This window comes from Protobothrops mucrosquamatus, unplaced genomic scaffold, assembly GCF_001527695.2.
Source record: "Protobothrops mucrosquamatus isolate PMUCROS unplaced genomic scaffold, P.Mucros_1.0 scaffold479, whole genome shotgun sequence".
NCBI lineage: Eukaryota > Metazoa > Chordata > Lepidosauria > Squamata > Viperidae > Protobothrops > Protobothrops mucrosquamatus.
Genome location: NW_015386799.1, coordinates 942,685 through 968,872, shown reverse-complemented (window position 1 = coordinate 968,872; position 26,188 = coordinate 942,685). Strand labels below are relative to the sequence as shown.

Here is a 26,188-nt window from a genome sequence, read left to right as displayed (position 1 = left end):
AGAGGGCAGAGTTTGTAGATGTGGCATATTTGAATGAGGGCTACTGAAATAATTGTGGAGTGACATTCAGTCTGGGGGGAACTTGAAGGAAGAACCTGAGCTGGGAGGTACTTGACAGCATGGTGATGGTCCCTCACTGCCTAGCTGACTCCTGAGGATTCAGCTGTGTCCTTCTGGTTGGTATGGAGCTTTAAGTCTAGAGTGACAACAATAGTGACAGCGTGGCACCACCAGACCTGGTGGGAGGAAGAATAGCCAAAGCCAGAATGAGGAAGGAATTCTGGGAGTTGAAGTCCACAAGTCATAAAAGGGCCAAGTTTGAAGACCCTTGACCTAAATGCACACAGGTCACCTTCTCCTAATCAAATCATTCCAACCCTTCATGATAATTCCAGGAAAGGCTACTGATTCCTCCTCACTTTCAATGATGGGAAATGAAACTAGAAGCTGCTTCCTCATTCATGGCCCCAGTTCTACGGAACAGGCACCCCTTACAAATTAAATTGGTATCTTCATTAATGCCTTTCCAGAAGATGACAATGAACACTCTTCTAAAGGGCCTTTGGTGATGATTTTTTTGCCATCATTTTTACTATTATGGTTGTTTCACTTGACCGACAATTACAAGACTGTTAATAACATTGATACAAAACTAAATTAAGAGAATTAATCAAATAAATGGTACCTACGTAATTAACATAAACATTACACGTACAAAATTAATAATCAACATTTGGTGGTACTTAGGAACCGCCTAAGTCGTGAAATCGATATATTGTTTTGTTGTTGTTGGGGGGGGGTGTGTGTAATGCAAATATATTGCCGTTTGCAATTAAGGAAAAACTATCACAAGGTTACCAGAGGGAGTGGTTTGGTTTTGAAAGCTACAAAACACTTGGATTTCACAGCAATCTGTAGTGCCACAAAAAAAAATGTTGGTTTTTTTTTATTTGAAAAGTTAGCCATTAAAAATAATTAATGGGTAATTTCTGTACATTTACAGCTTTCCAAATGCAGGTACCATTACGCCTTTATTTCCAGCTGTTTTTTCCCCCAACAAAACACCTGCCAATCAAAGTAACTTATTTGATTGCATAGCTATTTTCTTTCATTCAGCTTAGGTCAGGAGGTTTTGTGCAGATATTGGCAAAGTTCTAAGGTTGATTGGGGAGGACAGAGCGACCCCTGATCTAATAGCAGGGCACATTATGGCCTTCTGTGCTAGACACTCCTGGATCTCATTATGTGCAATCTATTGGGGCAGATGGGTCTGCAATTCAGGAGAAATTGAGCTGCCCAGACGAGGCGTAGTAACCGGAGTGGTCAGTGGAGAATCGCTGTGAGAGACAGACAGAATTCAGCTGCACTTCTCCAAATTCGAAGTTCTCGAAGAGCTGAAAGAGAGGAGAGAGGACTCATGAAATGATAAACCTCAAAAGAGTATACAGGTGCTCCTTGACTTACGACCACAATTGTGAGCCCAAAATTTCTTTCTTAAGTGAGACGCTTGTTAAGTGAGTTTTGTCCCGTTTTACGACATTTCTTGCCTCGGTTGTTAAGTGAATCACTGCAGTTGATAAGATAGTAACCCGGTTGTTAAGTGAATCTGGCTTCCCTTTTGACTTTGCTTGTCATAAGGTCGCAAAAAGGGGGAGGGTGTCACATGACCTTGGAACACAGCAACCGTCATAAATGTGAACCAGTCGCCAATTGTCTGAATTTTGATCACACAATCATGGGGATGGTCGTAACGGTGAAAAACAGTCATAAGTCACTTTTTTTCAGCGCCGTTGTAATTTTGAACAGTCACTAAACGAACTATTCTAAATCGAGGACTACCTGTACTGGGTATGTATGTGTCTGTTCCCTGTACACCATCTTCCCACATATAATTGATTATTATTATGGATCATCGCACAGTCAGCCAGATGTTCAGACTGGATTTGGCATTTTTATTTTTATTATTATTATTATTATTATTATTATTATTATTATTATTATTATTATTATTATTATTATTATTTTTATTATTTTTATTATTTTTATTATTATTTTTATTATTATTTTTATTATTATTATTATTATTAATAATAATAATAATAATAATAATAATAATAATAATAATAATAATAAAGTTGGAAGGGACCTTGGAGGTCATCAAGTCCAACCCCCTGCTTAGGCAGGAAACCCTATACCATTTCGGACAAATGGCTGCCCAGTCTCTTCTTAAAGACTTCCAGTGTTGGAGCATTCACCGCTTCTGGAGGCAGGTTGTTCCACTGGTTAATTGTTCTAACTGTCAGGAAGTTTCTCCTTAGTTCTAGGTTGCTTCTCTCTTTGATTAGTTTCCACCCGTTGCTTCTTGTTCTGCCTTCAGGCGCTTTGGAGAATAGCTTGACTCCCTCTTCTTTGTGGCAGCCCCTGAGATATTGGAACACTGCTATCATGTCCCCCCTCGTCCTCCTCTTCATTAAATCATGTTCCATGATTTTCTTTTCCCCTTCCCCTGTCTCAGATTGAAAGAACTTGTAAACATGGGTGTTTTTTTTACTTATCAGGATATTTTTTTTTTTACCCAACAGGATGGGAGTTTCTGAAACTTTATTTATAGCAGAACACCAACAATACTTTTGCTCCATTTGATCTATTGCAGGAAAAGGGCAAACCCAGCCTCTTGGCTGACAGCTATTAACCTACGTTACGTGACCAAAAATTCATTTTTGAAAAAGTGTAGAAAAGAAGGCTAAACAGCTAGAAGATGCGTGGTTTTTGTCCGTGACAGTCTCTAAGGGGAGTTGGGTCCATCACCTCACGTTTTCATAGATAAGATAACCTTTATTGTCATTTTTATACTGTGGGCACAATGGGACACATCAAAAATGAAATTTAGTTGCCCGCTCTCAAAAGTAAAACACATACATGACACACATCTAAACATACTATGAACAACATATGTATAGATCCACATCCCTACATATACGTAGCAAATAAATATTAAATATTGTCCATCTTGAATATATAATGGAAGGAGGAAGCTTGAGAGTTCGCAAGGTTAATGCTGTATGGAATGAAACTCTGGCTGAATCTGGATGTTCTGCTATGCATACCACGAAGCCTCCTCCCAGAAGGTAACAAGGAAAACAGGGCGTGAAAAGGATGTGTAGTGTCCCAGATAATCTTATGGACCCTGCTCAAGCAGCGCTTCTGTGCTATGTCCTGGATGGGAGGGAGGGAGCTGCCAATGATCTTTTCGGCCATTCTCACCACTCTCTGCACCGTCTTCCTGTCTGAAGCAATGATGCCTCCAAACCAGACTGTGATGCTGTATGACAGGATGCTCTCGATTGTCCCCCTATAGAAAGTGGTCAGGACAGGGGAAGGAAGATGTGCTTTTCTCATGCGGCACAGAAAATGCAGGCGCTGCTGTGCCCGCTTCACCAGTTTAGCTAGTCAGGCTCTAATATAAAGTTAGTAATATACATTTATAAGTGACTGGCGAGGAAGAATCTGAGAAAAACAAATGATGAGATTATGAATAAATATTTGTACATCCGTATGTACAGTTGAGGGAAAAAATTATTTGACCCCCTGCTGATTTTGTACATTTGCCCACTGACAAAGAAAGGCAGGCAGATATTAAAATTACCATCCAAATAAACTTGTCACTCTCTGTCTTATTGTTGTTGTTTTTTAGGTCTTTTTGCGTAAAGTTATGAAGACCTCATTCCTTAAGGATGCATAAAATGAGACGATCAGTAACGGTTGATATCTCCCACCATGAGTAGAGATAAAGTTCCGATAACTCGGTCGTGACAGGCTTCTGTATTCCGTGGTCATGTGGCCAGCATGTCATCATGGAGCGCTGTTACCTTCCCATCAAAGTGCTACCTATTTATCTACTCACATTTGCATGCTTTCAAACTGCTAGGTTGGCAAGGACGGGAGCTCACCCCATCTTGTTGTGCTCGAACCTGGGCTGCTGGCTTTCCAGCTGACAAGCCCAGCATCTTAACCTCTGAGCTACACCACGCGCACACCACAACTTCTGGAGGCATGAGTAAATCTACAAGGAGCATTAGTATTGCTGCCAGGGGCTACACATAATAGTATCTGGCCCATGGCCCATCAGTTAATCATCTCTGTTTCTGACATTTCACATTTCTTGTTTACACAACCCTCTGGAAGACATAAAAAGAAAAGTAATAGTTGCTATCGGCTCTCCAACCAACATACTCCTTTCTTAAGGTTTCTTTCTGCTGAAATCTGATTGCAGCTCTTTCTTACACAAGAGAAGTTTAATTACTGCTCCTACAGATTACACAAAGAAGGCCTGTACATCAAAGAAGATAGGACTTTGGCACCAAGATCCAACAATAAACCTTTAATTTGCTTAGTCAAGATTGAGTAGGTGTTTTGGCAGTGGGGGAGGAAGGTAATGGGGCAAGGAGAGATATTTCTAATTTATGTAGATTACTAATCTGCATTTAGTGTATCCACCACCTATATCCATCTATGGCTAGTTTGTCCAAGTTAGAATAATGAAATCAGAGACACTATGCTCTTCTTCCAAATAGCAGTAATATAGCTTATATATATATATATATATATATACATACACACACACACACACACATGCACACACATACATACATACATACAGGAATACATTATTGTAAGAACTCAGTAATATTGCTTTGAAGAACCATCACATTCAAGTGGTTTTCTTCATTCCATTAAAGAAGCAGGAAATTGCTCGGCCTTAAAATGAAAGTAACTATTTTAGAAAATATTTGAACAACTGCATTAATTTCAAACGCAGCTGAATGTTGCTGTGCCAAGGGTCAACAAAGGCTGAATAATCTAGTTTCCCATCAAGACAAGCTTAAAAATCCATACTCCATCTGAGTACTTCTGCCTTTTTACATCTGTCTCCCAGCCCTTAGTTCAAAATGGGTTATTATCCAACTCTTCTTGCCATTAAGTTCAAAGTCATCCCAGAGGCTTTGAAAAAGCCTACAGTTTCATTACACCCTATCCATTCCTAGTTAACAACCCTCTGATTGTCTACTGAAGCAAAGGTAAAGGTCTCCCTGTCCAGTCATGTCCGACTTTGGGAGGTGGCGCTCATCTCTGCTTCTTGGCCAAGGGAGCCAGCATTGTCCACAGACATTTTCCGTGGTCATGTGGCCAGCATGGCTATACGCCAAAAGGCGCACGCAATGCGATTACCTTCCCACCAAAGTAGTACCTATTTATATACTTGCACCTGCATGCTTTAGAACTGCTAGGTGGGGCAGGAACTGGGACATGGATGGGAGCTCATCCCGTTGCGCAGCTCTCGGGTCTCAATCCAGGGCTGTCAGCTTTCCAGCTGACAAGCTCAGTACTGAAATTCAAATATCTGTTAATTGAGTTCTCCCCAACACTGATTATCTTAAATGGCTTTTTATTGGTTTTGGCTATTTGTTTTTATGTTCTACTATATGACCCGTTTAGTTGCATGCAAAAATTTAAGCACCGCTGATCAAGCTGTATGTCCACATGAATCCTAAATGAATAGAAGCAGACACGAACTTCATGTGATACCAAATTAAACAGGTATCTTTTTGCTAATCTGAATGTGTATTTGCTAATTACAGGTGGTTGTTTTCAGCTTAAAAATAAGCAAATAGTGAATGTAGCAGGTTTGGACACCCTTCCAGGTGATTCAGCTTTATTTTGAACTGTGAAGAGACTAATAATACCGAGAAAGTGATCGAATTGTGAGGCCTACAAAGGACTCAAAGACAATTCCACAAGAGAACAAATACTGTGACCCCTCACTAGCTTCTCAGATCCACCTACTTTAAACAACATGAGCTCCTCTAAGCAGTTGTCTGAGCAGCTGAAAATTAAGATAAATCACTCTTACAAAGCAGGACAGGGCTATAAAAAAAAACCTCTAAATGTTTCCAAGTAGCAATTTCAACTGTGAGAAATGGTGTTAAATAATGGAACTTATGTGCATTTGTTGAAGTCAAGGCAAAATATGAAAAGCCAAGAAAAATGTCTGGTGGAACTATCTGAAAACTGGTCAGAACACACTGAATCACTAAAAATAGCTTGCTGAAAATTTTGGCTGATCTGAAGTAGCTGTCCACTATATAATTTCACTGAAACAGCAAGCAGCTGTATGGGAGAACTGCCAGAGGGAAATATTTTATCCGATTTTATCACAAAGTCATTGTAAAATATGCAAAAGAAAACTCGAATCAATTGTTCAGCCCAAAGCCCAGAAGACACATTGGAAGAAAAAATTTTAAAAAAATGAAAGCATCTGTTGACTCTATGATATTTTGGGGTACACCAGCCAATGCACAAGAAAAAAAAATGTGCGCAGAAGATTGAATTCAATTAAATATTAACATTTGTGTCTCACAATCAGTGAAGAAACTGAAACAAGGCTGGATCTTTTTATAAGGCAATGATTCCTCCCCCTTCCCCCCCAAAGAGCAAAAAAAAAAAAAAAATCAATCATGAAGTGCTTATAGGAAAGATACAAAGATTTTAAAATGATCTTTGCAACCCATAGATGTCAATACTTTTTGTAATCTGAGGCGATCTCAAACATGCAGAGCACGCAAGGAGACTTCAAGCTAATTTTGAGCTAAAAGAATTATGATAGAAAGAGTAAAGAAAATAAAAAAATAAAATAAAACCCAAAAGCCCAGATATAAAGACTTAATTGGCTACACAAAATGCTTGGAAGCTGCAGAGGTATGGCTGGAATACTTGGTCTCAAGAGAGATGAAATGGTAATGTCCTGAATCAATTCTACTTAGTTAAGCACACTAGTGTACCAGAAAAGATGTGGTGTTTGGTAGAGAGTTTCAACAGGCCTGCATCATGAAGGAAATAAATTAAACCAAAAAGTTTGGAAGTTAGAAAGAAGACTGAAATATAAATACTCTAGTTCTGGTTCATGTTGAATTCCAGTGTTTATTTTCAGCATATATTAAAATGAATATTCTTCAATTCAATGTATCATATGTGAGTTAGACAGCATCACCACCAGATGGATTTGTAACTGGCTGACCAACCACGCTCAACATGTAGTCCTTAATGAACTGCATCTACAGGGATGGAAGTAAATAGTGGGGTACTCCAAGGCTCTGTCTTAGGCCCAGTGCTCTTCAACGTCTTCATCAATTATTTGGATCAGGGGAAAGATGGGGAACTCATCAAATTTGCAGACGACACCAAGCTGGCAGGAATAGCCAACACTCCAGAAGACAGGTTTAAGATACAGAAGGATCTGGACAGACTTGAACTTTGGGTGCTATCTAACAAAATGAAATTCATTGGTGAAAAAAGTAAGGTTCTACATTTAGGCAAGAAAAATCAAATGCACAGGTATAGTATAGGTGGTACCTGGTCCAATAGTACATAACTGCCAAAGGGATCTTGGAGTTCTAGTGAACAATCAGTTAAATACGAGCTAGCAGTGTGCTGTAGTTGCCAAAGCAGCCAATGCAGACCTAGGCTGCATTAACAAAGGGACAGAATCAAGATCACATGAAGTGTTAACACCACTCTATAATACCTTCGTAAGACCAGACTTGGAATACTACATCCCGTTTTGGTCACCATCTTATAAAAAAGATGTAGAGACTCTAGAAAGAGTACAGAGAAGAGCAACAAGATAATTAGGGGACTGGAGGCTAAAACATATAAGAATGGCTGCTGGAATTGGGTATGGCTAGTTTAATGAAAAGAAGGACTAGGGGTAACATGATAGCAGTCTTCCAATATCTCAGGGGCTGCCACATAGAAGGTGGGGGGGGTTTCAACCTACTCTCCAAAGCACCTGAAGGCAGGACAAAAAGCCATGGATGGAAACTAATCAAGGAGAGAAGCAACCTACAACTAAGGAGAAATTTCCTGACAGTGAGAACAATTAAACAGTGGAATGACTTGTCTCCAGAAGTTGTGAGTGCTCCAACATGAGGGGCCTGGGAAGATTCCTTCTCCACCGGTGTGCTGACTTGTGCTCCCTCCGCTGAGGCGGCAGCCATGTCCGGAGTGCTGGATCCAGGCACTTCTTCCTTCTCCATGTTGAGATCTTCCCCGAGTCTTTGTCAGCCTATCCCTCGACTTAGGGACGGTGACTGGAGCTCAGGACCCCAATGTGATTAAGGTAGAAAATGGCAGTTTTGGGGCTAGTGTCATGGTTCCGATAGATGAAACCCTTCAAAAGAACTTCGAGGCATTGTTTTCCTTAAAGAATCATTTTTTCGGGAAACAAAGTATCGGCACTACATAGTTGAACCCAAAAACTAAATTCCCCTCCCCTGGATACAAAGTAATGAAGTGCAATTCCCACCCCCAGTAAACTGTCATAAAGCACATTCCTCAATTAGCTTAAAGTGTGGGCTTTCTCCTTAATCCCACAGCCCACCAAACTGTTATCAGCTTGTCCTTGGGTTCCCACCACAGCGATATGTAATGGCTAGCTAAGCTTACATGCCAACCCCCCCCCCCCTTGCTGCACCTGATTTCTAAAGCAAGAAAAGCATTGTAAAGGAACAGAGAAAATGGCTGCATTTTCACCAGTTGTCAAAGCGGGAACATCCAATGTTAGCAGCGTTGACAAATAGGTGGTTACATGTTGGAAAAGTTGGGAGGTGTACAGTTAAAGTGGAATAATTAGAATCCCTGCACAATCAAGATTTGAATTTCTATTCTTGTGAAACTTAGCGACAATAAACGGCAGCAAGGCTTTTCAGAAAAGAATTGTTCCAGCATGCTATTTAATTTAGGGGCAGGGGGAGGGGGGAAAGAAAGATTAGACAATTCCTTGGGAAAATGGTTTCACACAATTATAGCAATAAAATATAATGTGGAATGCAGCTTGTTTCTCCAGGCTAAAGATAAAAATATCTCCTAGGACCTAGGTAAACTACTACAGTGGAAATATCCCTGCAGACACAAACACACACACACACACACACGGATGGGACAGAGTTGTTTTACATAAAGGTCACTTTGATTAAATGCAATACTGAGACAGTAATTTTTTGTAGAGCCCAGCAGTTTTCACAGGGCTCATATTTTGTATCTGATGGCCAGACAAAGAACTTAAGACAACGCCTGTTTTTTATTTTCCATATATTTTAAATTAGGAGCTCTCACAGGTCCTCATGATCCTGCATTTATGCCTTCTCAGCATAGAAGGTTCCTCCCGCACTGGGCACTGAAGCAGAAATGGTTACCATGTTATCTTGAGGCTGTGTAAGTTTATAAAGTACGGAATACAGGAAGTCCACGACTTACAACCATTCCTTCAGTGAATGTTCAAAGTTATGATGGCGTTGAGTGACGGGACTTGTGACCTGTGTCTGAAGTTGCACTGCCCCTGCAGTCATGTGATCAAAATTTGGGCCAGCCCACATTTAGACTATAGGGGCACTTCAACTCCCTCCATCTGCCGATCACCTTCATCTTGCTTGTCAGTAGCAGTGCCGAGGCTGAAGTAGAGACTTGGGACCTTCAGCAGGCCTCAGCCAGCTGCCACTGACCCCACGCCTCTACAGGGCGGAAGGGGACAACTCGCCACAGCCCTCCACTGCGGCCTACTCGCCACAGCCAACTTGCCACGGGACAACTCACTGCGGAACAATTTAATAATACTATTTAATGATTTAAAATAAATAAAAAAATATTTTAATTTTTGTCGATCACATTTCATCCTGTCCCTCCTTTTGCATCCTTTCTTTAATGATTCTATTCCACCATTTCTTTGTTATTGCTGTAACTTTTGTCCAGCAATGAGCTGTCCTGTGGCGAAGTGGCCGGGGCAAGTTGTCCTGCAGCGAGTTGCCATGGCGAGATGGCTGTGGTGAAGTGTCATAGACCCTCTACAGCAGAGGTCCCCAACCTTTCGAGCACCAGGGACCGGTTCCGTGGAGAGAGGTTTTTCTGCGGACCGGAGGGGCTTTGCTTGTTTGTGCGGCCCGGTTTCTGGCATGCCACGGACCGGTGCCGTTCCACGGACTGGGGATTGGGGACCCCTGCTCTACAGGTAATCCTTGACTTAATTCATTGAGTGACTGTTCGAAGTTACAGTAGCACTGAAAAAAAGTGACTTGGGGCCATTTTTCACACTTTCAACCATTCCAGCATCCCCAGGGTCACATGACCAAAATTTGGATGCTTGGTAATAGGCTCATATTGGTGATGGTTGTCGTGTCCCAGGGTCATGGGATTGATCCCTTTTGCGATCTTCTGACAAGCCAAGTCAACGGGGAAGCCAGATTCACTTTACAATTGTGCTACTAGCTTAACAACTGCAGTCATTCACTTAACAACTGTGGCCAGAAAGGTCGTGAAATGGGGCAGAACTCCCTTAGCATCTGTCTCACTTAGCAATGGAGATCTGGGGCTCAGTCGTGGTTGTGTCGAGGACGACCTGTATTCAGCCCCAACCTTAGCCCTGCTGCCACTGAGGAAAGCCACATTTGAGTTGGGATTGTCAGGTCAATGGTCTGGTTTTTAGAGTATGTTTTACAAGATTTGATATTCAGTGATGTAGGAATTTTAGATCCTTGTTATGTACAGATAGTCCTCCATTTATGACTGAAACTGAACCTGGAATTGTGGTCATACGTTCTTGTGATTGTAAGTTGATGTATCATGAGACCGGACTTGATTTTTCAGCATTTGTTGGGTGGTCATTTGTTAGGCAAATGATTTTAACCAATTGGGTGTTTTTTGCTGGAATTTGGGACTAAATGCCAGAAAGTGGCAAAAAAACACTCACAAATTGTGGTCATATGACAACGAGACACTGTAAACGGTTGTAAAGCTGGACTGTAAAGCACCCAAACCTGCAATCACATAGGAGAAGGGGGCATTGTAACTTTGAAATTTCATATTGGGAGGGGGGGGTCTGTCGTAACTTCAAATGGTTGCTAAGTGACCAGACATAACTTGAGGACTTCTGAGGTATTCATTGCCCTTAGAAGATTTTCTTGCACAAATCAAAAACTATAATGATATATTGAGCACTATTTAGAATTATATTAACTTGCTCACATAATTATCAGAGAGTAATTTTAGTCTGTGGTAGTATCTTTTCAGACTTCCCAAACTTTATCAAAAGTGACTTTATTGCCAGAATGGGCCATAATAATATGCCCCTATTTCTGCATTTTCACTACATTTTTAATACAGCTAGGCTATGCCAAGTTCAATGGTAAAATATCAGGACCTATTAACTTTGAATTGTGTTGCCTGTCTGGGATGCTCACCAGAGACAATGTTCAATTTGATCTAGCCAGTGACTCTCAGCTGTAGATTATTTTATGATTTTTTTTTATAGCCTGACTTCCAAGCCCTCTGCTTTCACAATTACAGCCAGCTGACTCACAAAAAGATACCGCCAGTTGGCTCACAAAAAAGCAGTATTTTGCTTTAGGGATAGATTGCACTTGTCCAATTGACAAACATATATTGGAACTATAGATCGTATGATGATTCAGAAACGTGGTGAAGACAGATGCCAGGTTATTCCATACCATCCTGCTTTTGATTGTGGTTTGATCATGATTGTGTGATTGCCCCCAAAAAGGCCTGCTTGACTCTTTTAAATGATAGAAAATGAAATCTACGAATCAGTAATGGCCGAAATATGGTTCAATCTAAAAGGTGTTACAGAACTGCATTGAAAGAGAAGAGAAGAGTTATTCTAGGACTAATGGGGCAGGGACCTATTGAAATGGCCAAAGATAAAGATAACCCATCTTTTTGGCAGGTCATTGTGGGTTATTGAGGACACCTTGACCCCAGTCTATCATGAATGCCTTGTTATATGTGGGCATGGGAACAATACTTCGATATTCTATCTGGAGAAACTTGTGCTAATACCTTTGACTATCACTGGTTCACTTTCAATGGTGGCTTTCAAAATAGTGAACAGAGAACAAGCCATTAAATCATCCAATTAAAATGAAATCGAGCTCCTGATAATCATTTCATTCTAGCAGAGCTCACAACATCAAACAGAGACTGGTTAGCTCCTGCTTTTTAGGATTATTGTCTACATAGCCAACCTAGCATATACTGCATGCTGCACATAGGTTTGGGGTATAGCTAATGTCCTTGTTTTTTCTGTTTTTTAAAAAAAAGGTTATAGCAACGATCCTGCCAGCTAAAGACTTTTAAGTCAATATTGAACATAATTAGCAAATTAAAATCCAGGAACTGGAACTGGAAACTCTGTAATTGGCTTAGTGCAGGAGAATATATTGGAAGATGAATGCTGTAGAGGCCTTCAGAGCAGATAATCTACTATAGATTACCACTTGACTCTTGCAATGTTTGGTGGGAAAATACACATGCAGAAAAACGTCTCATCTGCTGTTTTGGTGGATTTCAGGACTGATTTAGAGGATCCTTTAATGGAGAAGGGACAGCAACGGCTCAGCGGTTAAAGACCCTGAGCTTGTCAGCTGGAAAGCTGACAGCCTGAGTTCAAAACCTGAGGCCGCACAACTGGATGAGCTCAGGGTTACTTCCCCCAGCTCCTGCCTACCTACGGGTAGCAGTTCAAAAGCATGCAAATGTTGAGTAGATAAATAGGTACCATTTTGGTGGGAAGGCAACAGCGTTCTATGAACTTTGGCGTATAGCCTTGCTGGCCACACGATCACTGGCTCCCTCAGCTAAGAAACAGAGATGACACCCCCCTAGAGTTGGACATGACTGGAAAAGGGAAACAAACCTTTACCTTTTAATGGGGAAAACTTAACAACTCTACTATTGATCTGCTACTGTTGATACCCAAATGATACGATAATACAAGCCTGAAAACGAAATGTAGTCACTCTGGAGAGTTCCTTGAAAGGGTAAAACTAGGTTATATTTTGATTCCTTATTCCTGATATTTATATAAATTCTGTCATCAGAATCGTCAGGGGACAGTTTTGCATTCCCCCAAACGTGCAGACAAATATCTTTCATTTTCTTTTATGCAGATGACGCTGTCATCTTGTCACTGACCTAGACAAGGTTAGATCCCTTAAGGCAGACATGTCAAACACAAGGCCCGGGGGCCGGATGCGGCCCGCGAAGTGGTTTCATGTGGTCCGTGAAGCCATCCTGGAAATAGTGAGGGAACGGCCCCCACTGCCTTGGTCCTGGCCCGGCCGGGAGCCAATGTACAATTTTGTGGTGGCCATCTATGCTGAAATGCATTCAGTCTTAGCTCCACAAGGCTGTCTGGAAACAGCGAGGAACCAGCCCCTGCCGGGTTGGACCCGCACCCTGGGTGCATGCTGGGGAGGTGTCACCCTTTGTGAGGAATGAAGAAATGCACCATCACCTGGAAGTGGCCAGCAAATGGCCCTCGCCTACTTCACATAACCAGCTTGATGGGCTCTGCCCTGGTCCCACCCCTTTCTGCCAGAGACACTCAGATCTGTCCCACTCCTGCCCAGGCCCCCACAGGCACGCTTGACGTGAATGATGTAGAGCTGGCCACGCCCACCAAGTAGGCCACACCCATTTCATCCACGCCCACCCAGTAGGCCGCACCCACCCTGGCCACACCCACTGCCCCCCCGAGGGCAACTGCAATGCTGATGCGGCCCTCAATGAAATTGCGTTTGACACCCCTGCCTTAAGGCCCTTGCTCAACATTACCAAGAAGAGCCATTTAGTTATGAAATATTACAAAACAAAGCATGTGTTTTTTTCCAATCTACAAAGTTCCACAGCTGGTTATAGACATCCGTGACACAGAACAAATCACATGTTTTAAATATTTAGTTATTTCCAAGGAAACTGCTCACATTAAATATATGGCTCAAAAAAATAAAGGGGGCAACAGCAACATTAAGATTCAATCGAAAGCTGGGAAGGAATTTTATCAGATATCAAACTTTTTGTAACGAATAAATTACACCATTATCTTATGAGGTGCAGTTGGGACCTCATTTCAGTGATGCCCCCTTTAAAAATGTCCAATTTTTAGATGTTTCAAGTCACCCAAATATGTTCTTAATATGGCTCTAAGCCAAGAGGCCAGGTTGCCCAAAACTGACAACAATGTTTGGTCAATTATCTTGAGAGCCTGGCTAAGGCTTATTCTAGCACCAATGAGAATCCTTCTGGTTATATTATCTCTACATGATAGAAGAGCATCAGATGTCATTTGCATTTCTATGGTCTTGCACCTGAATATCTATTACCTTCACAATCAGAAAAGATTAGGGAGGGGATCAAACAGATGAGCTGAGACATAGCATTCAGAATCATTTAAGTTGAACTTCAAAGACTTTTCAACATCTTAGAGAATTCCGAAGATCTGCTCCAAAAGCTTATCTTATTTACTTATCCCCAAAATTGATGGCACCTTCTAGAGCAGGGGTCTTCAAACTTGGCCCTTTTATGACTTGTGGACCTCAACTTCCAGAATTCCTCAGCCAGCCTGCCTGGCTGAGGAATTCTGGGAGTTGAAGTCCACAAGTCATAAAAGGGCCAAGTCTGAAGACCCCTGTTGTAGTGGATCCTTTACTATTCAGACTGGGACACTGGATCAGATGTTCTCTAACATTCATTCCAACCCTAGAAATCTACAGTTCTCCTATGGTAATAAAGTCATAAAAGGGCCAAGTTTGAAGACCCCTGTTCTAGAGTTTCCTTCAGCACTGTACGCTTGGCATTTTTTTGGAAGGCTGGTTTTTATGAAACTTCAGTTCCTTGGGGACTCTTCCCATGTAATTTGGATGAGACTCAATCAAGTTAATATAGCTCTACATTCTGAACTGCAAATTTTATTCTGCTTCTCAAAGTCACTCAGATAAATTTTCTATCCAATTTCTCTTTGCTAAGAGAGACTTAGTCTAAAATTACATTTCTATTTGCAAAAATCTGTTTTGTAGCTGCAAGGGCTTATTTCATAGTTGAAGCCCCCGCAGGGATTGACTTTAATAAGACATTTAAATTGAGAGTGTAGTTGGGGCCTATTATGTGCATTATTATTTTATTATTATTTGATTACATTTATTTTAACAACTAATACAGTAGTTTCATTGCATTCTGAACAAGGACTGAAATAAATTTTGGACTGTGGCTGTAATACGATATGCGATGGCCACGAGCGTCAAAGTCAAAAGTTACAGATAAGACAATGAGATCTCTCTTCTGTTTGTCTTATGTTAGCGCTAAAGAAAAGTGTTCTAAGAGAAAACAAAATCTGTATTTCCCCATTTTTGTTTGCCATTAATACACTGCAAGGTTTCAAGCTATGAATCAGTGGAGCATTGATAGGATTAAACTGCTATTTTCAACCTCAAAATGCAGATATATACAGAGTACCTTAAACCACAACTGCCCTTTGCACCATCAATGATTATACATAACATGCATCTTTCCTTGGTATGTTTCTTATGATTCTGCCTGGAATTTGCAATATACAGAGTGCTGTGGGAGATGACCAGGCTGAGCCCAAGGGAGGGGTCAAGCATGTCATCAGTTTGGACTCCCTTCATGCCCATAAGTCCAGCCCTCCTTGAATTCCATTGACTCTTATCTACCACCAATCTGCTTTGACCGTTAGTAGTTCAGATTCTTGTCATGAGCTAGCATGGATTAAACTTGTACACTTTTGAACAAACTTGGTTTCTGATTTCTTGCACTTGACATATGCTTTTACATTGCCAAATGTCATACAATACAGAGATTGAAAGAATGGTGTACTTGTTCCCCTTATTCTTCATAGGAATTCCTAACACCTGGTTTTAAGAAACAATCCTGTCTTAAGATTTCATACAATGTTTCATAAAACAGTATTCCAGCATCCTTGAATTGTGGGTCATCATATCAACTCTGCTACCATGGTTCAAATAGGGTGCCTGAATTTTCAAATTCCTTCCTTCCTTCCTTCCTTCCTTCCTTCCTTCCTTCCTTCCTTCCTTCCTTCCTTCCTTCCTTCCTTCCTTCCTTCTCTTTCTCTGTCTCTCTCTCTCTCATGCACACATACACAATTAAACAATGGCCTTAACAGCCTTGAACTTTAATTCAAGGGAGCACTTCAACTTTTAAAGGGCATTGTTGATTTAAAAAGACCAGCCCTGGATAAGAGGTGAGTTTGTAATTTCCCAGACATCAGTCACTTGACGTTCTGATCATCCATTTTCTGCTGAGCTCAATCATAATTGCCAGCTCCTACAAAACCTTGCTGATTTTACAAGAAAGGAGAAAACGATGTGATGGCACCAGGCTATAAGTTCTACACCTTTGGGGCATGACACATGCATGACATTGCAACAGAGGTAGAGAAGGGAAGGGAGTTGTGACATAATGCTGCTTTCATTCATCCAACTCCCTTTCTCTTCTCTCTCCTTATACCAGGGGTAGGCAACCTTGGCTCTTTTATGACTCGTGGACTTCAACTCCCAGAATTCCTGAGCCAGCTCAGGAATTCTGGGAGTTGAAGTCCATGAGTCATAAAAGAGCCAAGGTTGCCGACCCCTGCCTTATACCCTTGCAAGTCATAAAGGAAAAAATACAGAATCAGAATGAATGTACTTCTAAGCCAGCCCTATTGTTTAATTAGCAACAAAGAGTTGCAGCTATAAAAATGCATGGTAGGCCAAAGCTTATACAATTATTTAGAAAAATGAACCGTCGGAAGTTATCTGGTACCTGAATACGGGTGCTTTTAGAATACATAAAAATAGGAGTCTGAGAATAAAAGAGACAGTAAGCATATTTGGCTTCGTTCTCCTGCACAGAAAACTTTGCTAAAACAATTGATTTTTTGGAAAAGTAGCTAGCCGCCTATTAATCACAAACATACTGTAAGATTTAAGGGATAAGCATGCCTTTTCTAAAAAAATTCTTATTTTCATTTCAGGACTTCTATTTTTATTATCACATCACTTCATTCCCCCAGGCTTCAAATAATAAGAAGGACCGAAGATCACAGGTAAGTAAATGAGGGCAAGAAGAGGTGAAATTTTTCTTCCTCTCAAACTCAGCTAAGAAAAAGGCCTTGGGGAATACAAATTAATCTTCTGATTTTCCATTGGTTTAATAGGTTACCTTCTACTTCACATACTTAATGTGATTTTCGATAAGAAAGACATTCATGGATGTTAGCTGACAAACTAACAGGTATGTATTAAATGTACCTGTGGAGTTTTCTATTCCTTTTAGTTCATTTTTCTCCTATTCTACATCTTATATCACGACCAGACCAAAAAAAAAAGGGAACGGGATAAATCGCTTTTCCATATTCGGGCCCTTTAGGGCTGTTGTAGTATCATTTTTCTTCACTCAGATGGAAGTTAATCTGTCATTGATATTATAACATGCGAAGTCTTAGTTAAACTTACTTTTATTTGTTGATCCCCCAATCCCATAAGGATTTTTTTGAATCCTGCATCTGGCTAAATGCACTTTTTTGTTCTTTTAATATCCTATGACACAAAAAGATATGAGTTGTTTTGATCTCAGAAGTGGGAACTATCATCTCTGAATCCAATTTATATGCAACCCCTGTTTTCTTCGTTGTATGTTTCTATCTGCTAATATATTCAATTAAAAAGATTGGAGGGAAAAAACCATTAAGGTGCTAATTCAGTCTCTGGAGGTTTTGAAGGGAACTCAGTCCTAGTGAGGTAGAGTAGTTTTGGTTTTCTGTGCTATCCCCCGCCACCCCTGCGGGATCCAGGTTTTTTTTTTTTAATCGTTAAATCTTAATGAGGTAGTAGCATTTCCCCAAAGTTGGTACATAATTTGCGAATTGTCTTAGATTCAAGGACAGGTGGCAGGTACGGCTAAGGAGTTTTTGCACAAATTTCTATCATGTGCCACAAGTGCCCATTCCTGGATCAGGAGTCTCCTGGGTGCAATTCAAGGTACCGGTTATCACCTTTAAAGACTTGCAAGGCACAGGATCAGGTTACTTGAGGGACACCTGTCTCCGATAGTTTCTGCCAGTTCCACTAGATCAGAGGTCTCCAACCTTTCTGGGCTCAAGGACCGGAGGGAAGGAGAGCAGCTTCAAAATTGGTGTGCGTACCTGCGCGCGCACGGGGCCACGCGCACTGGCACAGCACTAGCAGCCCCGTTCGCATGCGCAAACAGCCACGCAAATGACCCGGGCTAGCAGCACATGTGCAAACGGGCTACAGACACCCGCCCCGCAGTAGCATCCCTGTTTGCGCCTGTGCGCATGTGCAAATGGAATTGCGGACACTAGCACGAGTGGGGGGGGGATGCACGCTCATGCATGCACACACCAGCCAGCCATTTCTGGGGCCTGCTGGCCACGAGCCGGTGGCCTGTTCCTAGGCCGCGGACCATAGGTTGGGGACCCTTGCACTAGTTCTCACAGGTTGGGTGTGCTCAGGTCCCCTATATTAAACAACGCCATCTTGTTGGATCAAGAACTTGTGCTCTCTCTGTTGTAGTACCTACATAATGGATCAGCTTCCCTCTTGATATCCAGAGAGTCCCAAATTCTGGATTTTCCTCCAGGCATTAGGTTAGAATGCCAGATTGCCCCAAGCAGATGGAGCATGGGCAATTGAGTTTTAGGGTGCTTTGATTATTGTACTATTATTTTAATTTTGTGTCTTTTGTTTTGAGTACTAGAAGTTTTATTATATTGCTCTGGCTTTCTGTTGTTAGCTGCTCAAAATTGATATAGAAGATGGGAAGTCATATGAAGTTTTCAGTAAATAAATACACAAACACACTACACTACACACTAGGTTGAATTAATTCAAATAAATACTAGGGAAGCAAAGATAGAAACAAATTGGGAATTGGTCAACTCTGGGGTATAGGTTACCACATGGGGGAACTTGTTCAGCTTATTGCACTTTAGCTTCTTGTTTTGCTTAATGCACTTTCTCAACCTTGACAACTTTAAGATGTGTGGACTTCAATTCCCAGCCCACACATCTTAAAGTTGCCATAGTTGAGAAACACTGGCTTATTGAGAAAATAATCCAGGTGGTCATGATATTACTATGAAGGAAGAAAAAGTCAAGATGAGGAAGAAAAAAATCAATTACTTTGGAAATGATCACCAAAGGAAAGAAGTGACTGAGAAATAGTGTGCTTAACAGGGAGAAAATGGAGGGAGGGAAGGAAGGAAGGACAATGGTTTGTCTCCTTCCTATCTCACCATGATTCTGACAGAATTGTAAGTGTCCCTTAATTAACAACAAGCTTGCTGCCTCAAGGAAGGAAGAAAGGAAGACTCTATTTCCTCTCCAAAGGACTTTGAAGAAAATAACACCCATCCCTACAACATCCAAGATTTGTTGTAGTCCTAGCTTTCATTGGAAGGAACAGAAAGGAAAGACCATGCAAAAATCACTGCTATTGAGACTATCTCAACAGCTTTGTCTACACATAGATTCCACAGTGGGGGCCATCTTCATTTCTCTAAATCAGACATGTCAAACACAAGGCCCGGGGGCCAGATGCGGCTTGCGAAGTGGTTTCATGTGGCCCACGAAGCCATCCTGGAAACAGTGAGGGAATGGCCCCCGCTGCCTTGGCCCTGGCCCAGGCCAGCCAGGAGCCAATGTACAATTTTGTGGTGGCCATCTATGCTGAAACGCATTCAGTCTTAGCTCCACAAGGCCGTCTGGAAACAGTGAGGAACTAGCCCCTGTCGCGTCGGCCCCGTCTTCTGGATGCATGCTGGGGAGGTGTCACCCTTTGTGAGAAATGAAGAAATGCACCACTGCCTGGAAGTGGCCAGCAAATGGCCCTTGCCTACTTCACATATCCAGCTTGATGGGCTCCGGGGGAGGGGTTTCGGCAGGCTCTTCCAGTGGACCATGCCCTGGCGCTTGCCCTGGTCCCACCCCCTTCTGACAGAGACCCACAGATCTGTCCCACTCCTGCCCAGGCCCCCACAGGCATCCTTGATGCGAACGATGTAGAGCTGGCCATGCCCACCCAGTAGGCCACACCCACTCCAGCCATGCCCACCCAGTAGGCCATGCCCACCTTGGCCACACCTACCTGCCCCCCCCAAGGACAAGGCGGCCCTCAATGAAATTGAGTTTGACACCCCTGCTCTAAATAATATCCAATCTAAAGTCAATCAACCATTCAGGCTCTAACAACACGTGGTGTTAGTAATTGTCACCTCACAACATCTAACAATGCAAGGTCTAACAATGAGGTTATAGCTAGAGTGCTTCAAAAGAACTAAGCTCTGCTATCTATCCTTTTAAATAGCCTGGGTGCTAGGAATCTTACATAATCTTACACAGGTAGTCCTTGACTTACGGCCGTAACTGAGCCCAATTTTTTTTTTGCTAAGCGAGACATTTGTGAAGTGAATTTTTGCTTCATTTTACAATGTCTCTTGCCACAGTTGTTAAGTGAATCACGGCAGTTGTTAAATTAATATGCAAAATGTGGTCACATGACCCCGGGACATTGAAAAGGTCATAAATGTGAGTCAGTTCCCAAGTGTCTGAATTTTGATCATGTGACCGTGGGGATGCTGCAACAGTTGTAAGCATGAAAAACGGTCATAAGTCACTTTTTCCAGTAACTTCAAGAGGTCACTAAATGCACTGTTGTAAGTCAAGGACTACCTGTAATAAATCTGCTAAGCAAGTTCATAATCTTCATCCCGAATACATAGATTTGGATAACATTTTGCTTAATTTTCCAGGATTTAAAAGAATATTTCTTTTTCCCCCATAAGCCCTATAACCTAGATAATTTTTTTTCAATGGCAGAAAGTTGACAAAAATAAATTAGAAATAATGTCCTCTTGGGTTTCCTGTTAGATGTATCTAAGACCAAAATATTCTCCCATAAACTCAGAATCTACTGCACATGCCAGGTTTATATTAATGAAAGGAAAAAAGGCTATGCTTGCCAGAGTAAGGATTTTTAAAGGACAAAAAGCTTTAATAATCTTCATCACTGTAGGAATTATCAATATGCCCCAAAAGGAAACTCATCAGAGCATCAATATTAACATCTAAAGCATCAGTTGAAGATACTCTAAATAAAATTATACATCTTATTCTAAACAAAAGTGGCTCAGACAACTTTGCTGCCAAAATAATCCCTCTGTGCTCTGAGCAATGGGAAATTCAGTTTGGCAAAATAACGTAAGTAGGCATTGGAAGAAACCCTGGAGATCATCCAGTCTAATGCTAGATGATCAATGCTAGTTCAACCTTTGACTGGAGCATCTCCAACAGTTGACCCTTCTAGCTTCTGCTGAAACTCCACCAGTACAGGAGATTTTGAGGCAACTTCATTCACTGTCACAACAGTCATTACTATTAGAAACATTTTCCTGATATCTAGCTGAATTAACCATTTAATTTGCAATCCCAATTTGATACCCATTTGTTTCTCAATATTCTAATAGCCTTCACATGATAAATGGCAGTATCAGGATAAGGCAAAGTGAGCAACCCATTGTGTTTCCATAACTGCTGAAAGGTGGGAACACACTTAGGTGTGTCTTCACAATGGGGGGGGCGTACACTGTTTTTCTGATCAAAAGCTACACTTGGTGTTCTGAGTTATCAGCTAAAGGAGGCATTCCACAATATCCCATCATCCTGGGATAAAGTAGAAATCACTGAGGCTTTTTTGAAAACTTTCTCAATCTGATGCTGTTGAAATTACTTGGGCTTTCAATTTCATATTTTTCAGCCAATATGATAGAACTAAGACTGGGTAGTATTTTTTTTTCTGTTTGAGCGTTCTGCATTTGCATTTGCAGAACCCTCTAATTTAAAACAATATTCTAATTTAAAACAATATTCCTAATTGGTAGGCTCCGACAAACTATTTTAAAACCAAATGCTTTAGGTTTCTCTTAATGTAAAGTCTTAGTATGTTAAGTTTCATCGGTCAATTAAATAAGGATAGATCTTACTGTTTGAATAGAAATTACCATAATTCTCTCACTTATTTTTTCCACTATCTTCAACTGCTGTTCCATTATTACTTGGATAGTATTAACAATCTGCATTTTTTTAAAAAAAATATAACATATTCATTTATGTCAAAGGCAATATTTAAGATTTTTATCTAACAAATTTAATCTTATTCAATTCTATGAAGATTGCAAAATCTGTTTATTTTTATTTATCTTCTTTTCTATTACACTGTTAAAATTTTGATGCATTGTATTGTTTTAATACAATGATATCTGTAGTGTTGTTATTAACATTCAATTGTGTGTAAGCATAAGTCAAGGTGTATATATACACATACACATAAACACATATACACAGGATACACAACAAATATACACACACAGAGATGCTAATAAAAGGGAAAAATAGATAGGCAGATCATATTTAACATAAATTAAAATACCAAAATTTTTTAAAGAGAGAAAGGGAGAGAAAGAGACACACAGAGAGAAATAAAAACTGTTTTCTAACTTTCTCATTTTATGCATGTGCTAATTTGCATTGTACTGTAATGTATTGTAGACGTTTCAAATTCTGTGTTCATTCACTTTGAGAGGGGGCAACTAAATTTCATTTTTGATGTGTGCCGTTGTGCCCACAGTAAAAAAAATGACAATAAAGGTTATCTTATCTTATCTTATTTTGTTTTATTCTCCTTTTTTTGCCATTTTCCTCTTTTCTTGTTTTTTCTTTTCTCACAAACACTTAATAAAAGTATCACAGAAAAAAACCAATCTTTTATTACATTTCCTGAAAATAAAAGTCAATGTTATTTCCCCAGATAATGTAACTTTAAAACGGGACAGTCATCTGAGAATATGATACAATAATGATGACAGATGATCTTTTGTCTGTAATCTCCCATGGAGATATGTGTGCATGTGTCTTAAATTCAGTACCATCTTCCATTGTGGTAAATATACTTACTGTTATTTATTTATGTCCTTTTAGATCTGTGTTCATAGTCCATAAGGCTGAAGATTCAGAAGAAAATAAAAGTTGTGGGACAGTAGTTATTTTATTTCAAGATAAGGAAATAAATATATTTCGGTTTGGAGAAGATGGATAGATTATATTGAGAAGAAATATGGGACCAAAAAGTTCCATTTGGTTTTTGAATGAATTTTAGAGTATTATTGTTGTTATATAGTTATACAGTTTATTTATCTTTATTTTTAATTATTAATATGATATTATTATTATTGTGTCTAATCTTAGTATATTTTATGTTACAAAGAGAGTTAAAGGATTTTACAGACTTGTTATTCTAATAATTGATTAATGTTAGTTAGAATATGATTATCTTATTGTTAACCCTGTGATTAGCTCTGGGAAGTGGGGGGGAGGGGGGAGGGAGGGTTTTGGAGAGGGGGGTAATTATATTGTAAAACTTTTATAAAACTTTTAATAAAAAAAAAGATAAGGAAATAATATCAACAAGGAAATGCAAGCAAGCTGAAGGAAACATTTATTGCTTTTTCAAGTCATCAAAGCTTGGTTAAGATTTTGGCTCCTTGAAGGGAAGAATAAGGATGAAACTGAACTCATGAGGTAAGGTGGGGATAGAGAACATTAAATGAAAATATTTTAGCTATAGTTTGCCAAAGGTCAAAGTGAGGCTTCCCTAAATCATGCATGTCACAAGAACATGTGTCACATGAGGCATGAAGGTGGGCACCCCAACACTTGTTTCAATGAATTGATAAAAACCCAAGAGTAGGAGGCAGCTTAGGTGTCCAGAAGAAGATTTTCCCATAGGAGAAAGAAAGAGGGCTGCTGAGTTGGTGAAGAAATGTGGGGTCTTTTTTTGGTTTTTTTCTAAAAAAGAGTACTCTGAAGAAGAACTTAGATGGAGAAGTTGTAAGAACAGGTAACTTAAGATGGGTCCAGACCAGGGCTTTTCAACCTTTTCACCCATTGTACCACTTTTAGGATATGGCAACATCCGAGGACCACCAGTCGCCTAGCAAGGTGTCAAAAACTTGACCCAAAAAAAAAAAAAAAGGAAAAAAGTGATAAAGTACAGGTAGTCCTCGACTTACAACAGTTCGCTTAGTGACTCTTAGAAGTCACAATGGCACTGAAAAAAGTGTACCCCAAGCCACAGCCGAGCAAGACACCTGCCTACCCACCCAGCGGCACTCTTCCTCCTGTCCAAGGTTTTCATTGTTGTCAGCATTTCTGTTGAGGATTGGCAGCAGGGGTGTGGTGGGGGGTGTTTGTTTTTTTATTCCCCCCGTCTGCTGGGTGGTTGCAGCAGGTTTTGGTCACTTCACATGACCCTGGGACACTGTGACCGTCATAAATATGAATCAGTCGCCAAGCATCTGAATATAAATCACAAGACCCTGGAGATGCTGCAACATTTCCAGCTGATCGGCGCTTCTTCTGGGCTCAACAGAAGCACCAGGATCAGCGCCGAGCTCCAGCTGGAGCCCGGCACTGATTCTGGTGCTTCCACTGACAGGCCCGAAGAAGCGCTGATCAGCTGGAAAAACTGTTTTCTAACTTCCTCATTTTATGCATGTGCTAATTTGCATTGTAAAACAAAATAAGATAAGATAAGATAACCTATAACCTCAAGACATGGCTCTTCCAGCAAGCGGACCTGACCTAGGCTCCTAAAATAAACCCCAAATAGAAAATTGTTAAGCTGTCTCTGTGTTGAAATTTTAAACTAAATTAAGCCAAAATAGCCCCCCCTTACATAAATACAAAACAAAATTTATACAACACGCGGCGGGACTCAGGGCAACCCTCTTCCCGCCGTATATTTTTAAATTTATTATTATTATTATTATTATTATTATTATTATTGTCATTTTTTTACTGTGGGCACAACGGCACACATCAAAAATGAAATTTAGTTGCCCCCTCTCAAAGTGAATGAACACAGAATTTGAAACGTCTACAGTACATTACAGTCCTCATTTTACCCACCTCGGAAGGATGGAAGGCTGAGTCAACCTTAAGCCAGTCAGGATCGAACTCCTGCCAGTAGGCAGAGTCAGCCTGCGATCCTGTATTCTAACTATTGCACCACCACGGCTAACATTAACAATATTGACAATAAACATATTGTTAGAGACTTTAGAAATAGAGTGGCATACATATACATTAAGCCAACATTACAGAGTTTATGCATATGTTAGCAGAGAACATTTAAGCTTCATAATGTTCAGCAGAGAAAAACCTTCCCTTTGAAATCCATTTTTAGCCTCAAGCTTAGTTTCATTCTTTCCTGCCAATTATCAGTAAAAATCAACAGAAGATAGAAAACCCCAGGATCAATATTATTATTATTATTATTATTATTATTATTATTATTATTATTATTATTATTATTATTATTATTATTATTATTATTATTATTATTATTATTATTTATTAAATGTATTGATCGCCCATTGTACCCCAAGGAACGAATGGGCGGTTTACAATATTAAAAAGATAAAATTTTATAAATCCAATACACTAGAGCAGGGGTAGGCAACCTTGGCTCTTTTATGACTCATGGACTTCAACTCCCAGAATTCCCGAGTCAGCATAGCTGACTCAGGAATTCTGGGAGTTGAAGTCCATGAGTCATAAAAGAGCCAAGGTTGCCTACCCCTGCACTAGAGGAACTAAATAATAAAAAAGATAAATACATAATATATACTTAGTTGTATATTAAACTGGCAGAGCTAATCAGGGCAAATGGATAGCATAGTATCCATCTGGTTTTGCTCTTCACTATTTGCTGTGATAATAAAACAGGAAAATATTCAACAAGATTTTGCACCTGTCTTTCTCATAAAAAGCCCATGACAATGCTGCTTAAGGCATTTGAGAAAGCGTACCTTCTCTTCTATCCAGATGTGATGCTATATTTTGATTTTTAAGCCTTGAAACAGCTATAATAAATCACAGGGCTAATACTGCGCCAGGATCTTAGCAGAGCAGCCGTGCAGCTTCAGTTTTGAAAGCCCGGGCAAGCCAGGACAAATGACTACCTTTAAGTCACTTGTCATGTAGGCAACAAGCATAAGAAACATGAACAGATTTGCCTGAAGAGATGCAAAAACATCCAGAAGAGGGAATGGGGAAGCTGAGATATTTAAGCCTTACTTTGATCAGTTTCAAAGATTTCTGGTGGACTTTGCAAGGCCCAAAAGATAGGAAGGAAGGAAGGAAGGAAGGAAGGAAGGAAGGAAGGAAGGAAGGAAGGAAGGAAGGAA

The 26,188-nt window shown here is 40.3% G+C and overlaps 1 protein-coding gene across 1 annotated transcript in view; it reads right to left on the bottom strand.

Annotated features, from left to right (window-relative positions):
* Positions 1–971: 971 nt before the first annotated feature.
* The window catches only part of ASCC1 (activating signal cointegrator 1 complex subunit 1), a 111,138-nt gene continuing 85,921 nt past the window's right edge, over positions 972–26,188 (bottom strand). The window contains exon 10 of the mRNA XM_015816668.1: positions 972–1,394. Coding sequence (XP_015672154.1) covers positions 1,278–1,394 — 117 coding nt within the window. The 3' untranslated portion in view covers positions 972–1,277. The remainder of the gene's footprint in view (positions 1,395–26,188) is intronic.